The 6,000-nt window shown below is 44.8% G+C and overlaps 1 protein-coding gene across 3 annotated transcripts in view; it reads right to left on the bottom strand.

Moving 5' to 3' along the window:
• ikzf2 (IKAROS family zinc finger 2) overlaps positions 1-6,000 on the bottom strand; it is a 51,914-nt gene that overhangs the window by 12,839 nt on the left and 33,075 nt on the right. For all 3 annotated transcript variants that reach the window (XM_053626221.1, XM_053626223.1, XM_053626222.1), the window contains one exon: positions 5,082-5,249. In XM_053626221.1, coding sequence (XP_053482196.1) covers positions 5,082-5,249 — 168 coding nt within the window. The remainder of the gene's footprint in view (positions 1-5,081; positions 5,250-6,000) is intronic.

Here is a 6,000-nt window from a genome sequence, read left to right as displayed (position 1 = left end):
TCTGTGACTGTCTGTCTCTCTGCCTCTGTGACTGTCTGTCTCTCTGCCTGTCTGTCTCTCTGCCTCTCTGTCTCTGTGACTGTCTGGCTCTCTGCCGCTGTGACTGTCTGTCTCTCTGCCTCTGTCTCTGTGACTGTCTGTCTCTCTGCCTGTCTGTCTCTCTGTCTCTGTGACTGTCTGTCTCTTTGCCTCTCTGTCTCTGTGACTGTCTGTCTCGCTGTCTCTCTGCCTGTCTGTCTCTCTGTCTCTCTTTCTCTGTGACTGTCTTTCTCTCTGCCTCTGTGACTGTCTGTCTCTCTGCCTCTCTTTCTCTGTGACTGTCTTTCTCTCTGCCTCTGTGACTGTCTGTCTCTCTGCCTCTCTTTCTCTGTGACTGTCTTTCTCTCTGCCTCTGTGACTGTCTGTCTCTCTGCCTGTCTGCCTCTCTGTCTCTGTGACTGTCTGTCTCTCTGCCACTCTGTCTTTCTGCCTGTCTGTCTCTCTATCTCTGTGACTGTCTGTCTCTCTTACTGTCTCTTTCCTTGTCTGTCTATTGTACTCTCTCTGTCTCTGTCGTACTCACTGTCTATCTAGCTGTCTGTCTGTCTTCCTATCCATCTCTCTCTCTCCCTCTCCATTCTTTCAGAGGTGGAAAGTCCTTATTGCACAACATGCGGTCGGACCAGCCCGAGTTCCTGACATTCCTGTGAGCTGCAGGTGTCACAGGGCTGACGAGGGAAGATCAGGACAAAGCTGTCCTTCTCTCTCTCGTCGTCTCTCCCTGTCTGAGACGCTGAAGCTAATCAGACTGCGCCGGCGGCAGAGGTGTAAACCCTGAAACTCCACAGCTGCAGTCCTGACCGCAGTGCGCACTCTCGGGGAGCGATTAAAGCCCACTCCCTGTTCCTGGACAAAATACATCCATTTATTTTTCTTTTTTCGACCTGTCATTGAAAAGACAGAGAACGTGATCACGTGGTAATATTTCCCTTGATGTGTACTGAAATTTCAAATAATAATAATAATAATATTAATAAAAAAAAGCAGCGCTAAACTACAATTAATAATTCAGCACCTGAAGAGAGTGTGTGCAGAAATGTGACATATTAACTGCCTGGCCTAGAAACTCTGCGTATCCCAGGTGCTCAGAGCGATTAGCGCTGAAAAACAGGAAATGAGAAAAGAAAAGCAGCAAAACATGATGAGACAGCTAGATAGAGCACTCCTGCTCTCCCTGTGAGTCGCAACGAGTGTGTCCCGAGGTGACAGCATGCACGGCTCACTGATCCACGTATCCGATGACCCCCACACACACGCACACACACACACACACACACACACACACACAGTGACACAATGATAGATTGATGGATTGAATGAGTGAGGTTAAGAGAAAGAAAAAACTATAGAGTGGCCGAGGCAGAGAAGAAGGAGTTACAGTGAGAAAAAGAGAACGATGGTGCGGGATAAAAGAAGAGCGAAAGAGAGAGAAAGGAAAAAGAAGAGGTAGAGAGAAAGAAAGTGGGTGAAAGAGAGAGAAACCACGGATGAACGAGGAGGAAGGAAAGAAATGAAGCATTGAGTGGTGAGATGGTATTAAGGGAGAAGAGGTGGAAGGAAAGGGCTGAAAAGAGAAAAATGAACGGAGAGAGGAAGAGGTGAGAAGAAAAGGAGGAGTACTGTAGCGAGTGAAGGACAGGAGGACAGAAAAGAGGGAAAGAAAACATGGCGGACAGGGGACAGAAGAAACGGGAGAGAAGAGTATGGATGAGTAGGATAACAGAGAGACAAAGAGAGGAGATAAAGAAAAAAGAACAGGGTACGAGAGAGATAGAGAGACGGAGAGTAGTAAAGAAAAGAAGAGAGAACGTGACGGAGAGTAAAAGAGAAAGTGGACGGAGTGAGGAAATAAAAGAAAAATGGAGAGAAAGTAAGGCAGAAAGAAGAAGTGGACGGAGAGAAAATGAAAGGAAAGAAGAGCGAGAGGGAGAGGAAGATGACAGAGATACAGATGGAGAAAATGAAGAGGAAGAGAGACAGAAAAAGAAGAGAGGGAGAAAATAAACACGAGAGAATAAGTGGATAAAAAGAGAGAGAAATTGAGAAAATGAAATACGAAACAGAGAGAAAGAAAGGCAGACGGCATAGATATGAAGAAAAAGAAAGGGATATGAGCGACAGAGAGAGAGAGAGTGAGAGAGAGAGAGAGAGAGAAAAGTAGAGAAAAGGACACAATAAGAGAGGGGAAGTTGAACAACAGAGAGGGCGATTGAGAGGTTGGAGGAAGAGAGACAAAAAGAGAGAGGAGGGAGAGAGAGTGAGAAAAAAGGGGGTATGAGAGAGAAAAGAAGAGAGAAAGAGAATGAGAGTGGAACAAGAGGGAGAAAAATGAGGGAGAACGAAAGGCATAGAGTAAAGAAGAGATATGACGAAAAACAAAGAGGTATGAGAGAGAGAGAGAAATTAAAGAGGAAGAATGACAAAAAAAGAGGAGAGAGAAATTAGAGAGAAAAGATAAAAAGAAAGGACGATGACTGATGGAAAAAGTGAAGGAAGGAAACATGGAGAGAAAGAAAGAGAAAGGCATAGATTGGAGAAGAGATATGATGAAAAAGAAAGGGCTATGAGAGAGATGGAGAGAAAATGAAAGACAAGAAGAGAGAGAGAGAGAGTGTGAGAGATGGTGAGAAAAGGAAAGAAAAGAAGAGTGAGAGAGTGTGTGTGTGTGTGTGAGAGAGAGAGAGAGAGAGAGAGAGAGAGATGGTGAGAAAAGGAAAGAAAAGAAGAGTGTGTGTGTGTGTGAGAGAGAGAGAGAGAGAGAGAGAGAGAGAGAGAGATGGTGAGAAAAGGAAAGAAAAGAAGAGTGAGAGAGTGTGTGTGTGTGTGTGTGTGAGAGAGAGAGAGAGGTTAAGAGAGGAAGGGAAGCAGTGAGAAAACAAGAGCGCGAGTGGTGGAGCGTTTCCTCTCGCGGTTCTCCAGCTCGCAGGCTGCAGGAAGAGTTTGTCCTGAGTGGCCTAACCACAGAGTGTGCAAAAGTCTCTTAGAGTGGACACACACACCCACACACACACACACACACACACACACACATACACACACTTCTGCAGAAAGAAAGTGGCTCGGGCACTCCGAAGTGCACGCCATCATTCACAATGATATCACTCACACTATAGCTCGGACTCATCATTCACAGCTCTGTAACACGCACACACACACACACACACACACACAAACAACACAAACAACACACAACACTTCTTCTCTATAGAAAATCCATATATAAAAAGAGTTAAGATGAGGACTGGGCAATATGATGATAGCAATATCGTGATACTATATATATATATATATATATATATATATATATATATAGAGAGAGAGAGAGAGAGAGAGAGACAGAGAGAGAGAGAGAGAGAGAGTCATAAGAACGGTTTTGAATTACTGAGCGTTTTTTTAAGCAGGTGTGAGTCATGTGTCATCGCTATAGTGTGAATGATTTCTGTATGAATGATGAAAAGATTTGTAATCCGATCAGACATGGATGTCTCAGCATGCCTGTCAGACATCTCGTCATGGATGGCAGCTGATCAGCTGACACTAAGTCCCAGCAAGACTAAGCTGCCTAGAGATGCATCCTCAAGACAAGATCTTGTGATCTCTGTGAAGAACCCTAGGATCGCGCCATCTCTTATTGCACACAACCTTGGGGCAGTCCTGGACAACCGACTATCCTTCTTGCCCCACATTGTTAAACTGGCTCGGTCATGCAGGTGTCTTCTTTACAATATGAGAAGGACTCGTCCATTTCTATCCGCAGAGGCCACTCGGGTGCTTGTTCGGTTCTTTGAGACGGGACTACTGCGGAGGACTCACTCCTGGCAGGTTTACCCCTCTGCACCATCCAAGCCCTGAAGCTGATCTGGGATGCGGCTGCATGACTTGTCATTAACCTCCCACACCAGATCATTGCGACACTCCTTCCACTGGTTTCTCAGCCAAAAATGGATCACATCCCGTACTTCCCCACGTTTCCTTTGAGGCACTAGCACTGCTTAATTGGACCCACCATCCCTCGAAACACGAGTTAGACCTGCATGAAGACTATTTCCTGTCCTGGCACCCAGGTGGTGGAAAGAACTTCCCCTGGCTATCCAAGTCACTGGCTGTTTTCAAACCAAGACTAAAGACCTACCATTTTACCAAGCACTTTGATCAACTACTATTTAAAATAAAACATCGTGTGTTTTCTTTTCATACTGTACTTACCTCCCCAACAGGCTTTTAGACTGATGGGCCAGGTGGGTCACACTTGACACAATTGACATCCCTTGAGATGCTCGAGATCTGATTTACCTCATTTTGGTGGATTCTTTTATCCAGAACGACTCACGATAAAGACAGGACAGTGCCAAGTGAGCAGTTCAGGGTTCACGAGCCTTGCTCGAGGACCCACCAGTTTATTGGTGCTGGGATTTGACCTTCCACTGAGTAGCCCCATGCCTTAACCAATGATCTACCAATGCCTCGAGCCTGGTACACCACTTGAGAACAGCTAAGCACAATGACACAAGCAAGGAGATGTGGAAATGTTCAGATGTCTGAAAACTAAACCTTGACAAAAAAACTAGGGTTTGTCCCTCAGGTCAATCCTTACATGTCCTGTACAGAATCTTTACAAGAACTCCTTGAGGAAGCCTGGACTATCCAAAGAACCGGTGAGTGACGGGTGTCCGGATGCTGTTTTAAAGAATCAGACAAAGGTTTTACACTTGGGTTTGGGAAGGGACTACCCAAGACTATCAGTCTTGAGAGTGGTGAAGGAAAGATTTAATGAAAAGAATGGGGAAACATCTTCACCTTGACTTCCTACTACATATACACTTCGTATGCATGTAGTCTTTTAGCAGACATCTTCTTCTAAGCAACTTAGAGCTGAGAAACTGGGTTATTAAGTGACTCGCTTCAAAGCCCAACACAGTGGCAGACTCCGCTCGCTAGCCCAGAACTAAGCTAAAGCTCAAATGGTCATTTTAGTTGAGTGAATCCTTTAAGAAGTGAATTTAAGTGCTCTGAGGTATGAATTCGACTGAGAGGAGACGTACCGGAGTGTGTGCGCAGGTGGCCTGTCAGGGCGTCACGGCGGCGGCAGGCGTAGCTGCAGAATGGGCACTTGAAGGGTTTCTCGCCTGTGTGAAGCTTGATGTGTCTCAGCAGGTTTCCTTTCTGGGTGAAGGACACACCGCACTGGTTGCACTGGAACGGACGATCACCTGCATGCGAGGGAAAAAAAAAAGCAAGCTCTTGATTTGTCTGATTTGTGCAGAAAAAAGTTTGCACTGGACCTGAAAAATTGTTGTGAATACATAAAATAATCATTAAAATAATACTGTTGAATTTACGAGTCGGTTTAGTAGCCTCCGATCAACACGTGAACAACGTCTAGGGTAGGTCTACTCTTGATTCACGAACGACGGTGACGTTCTTTTTTTTGATGATAATCGAATCGCGATTTGTCGCCTTGATTCTTTTCAACCGCTGCCTTTAAAATCGACGCCTCGTTCCAAATCGCCTGATTGTTAAGACCTCTCCGGTACTGCCTCTCCGGAGTGTATGAACGACTGGTTATGAAGATTCAAGAGTTCCTTAAACGTTTCCTTCATAGAGTTTGATCCATTTCAGCACCACGAGGAAAAAAAAATACAAGAAATCTTATCCAACATTTCTGTATTTCAGGACATTTTAACCATGGCTTTACCGGATATTGTTTATTAAAAGTTAGCACTCGTAATTTGATGAGATATCGGGCAGGACTTTTTTTAAGGACTGGTAACGCAAGAATTTTTTGAGAAACCCAGTAGCAGGAAGTTATGATTGCGCCAGTACAAAAACAGATCCGCTTTAGAGTATAAAAAATGAGAACATTGTTTGAGGCTTTACCAAACATGGTCATATGATAAAATGTTCCAAATTTATTTGCTCGGCAGCGTAGGTCGAACACGGCTGTACTGTGTCGTTTATGTA

This window comes from Ictalurus furcatus, chromosome 6 (genome assembly GCF_023375685.1).
Source record: "Ictalurus furcatus strain D&B chromosome 6, Billie_1.0, whole genome shotgun sequence".
NCBI lineage: Eukaryota > Metazoa > Chordata > Actinopteri > Siluriformes > Ictaluridae > Ictalurus > Ictalurus furcatus.
This window is presented reverse-complemented; position numbering and strand designations above follow the sequence as displayed.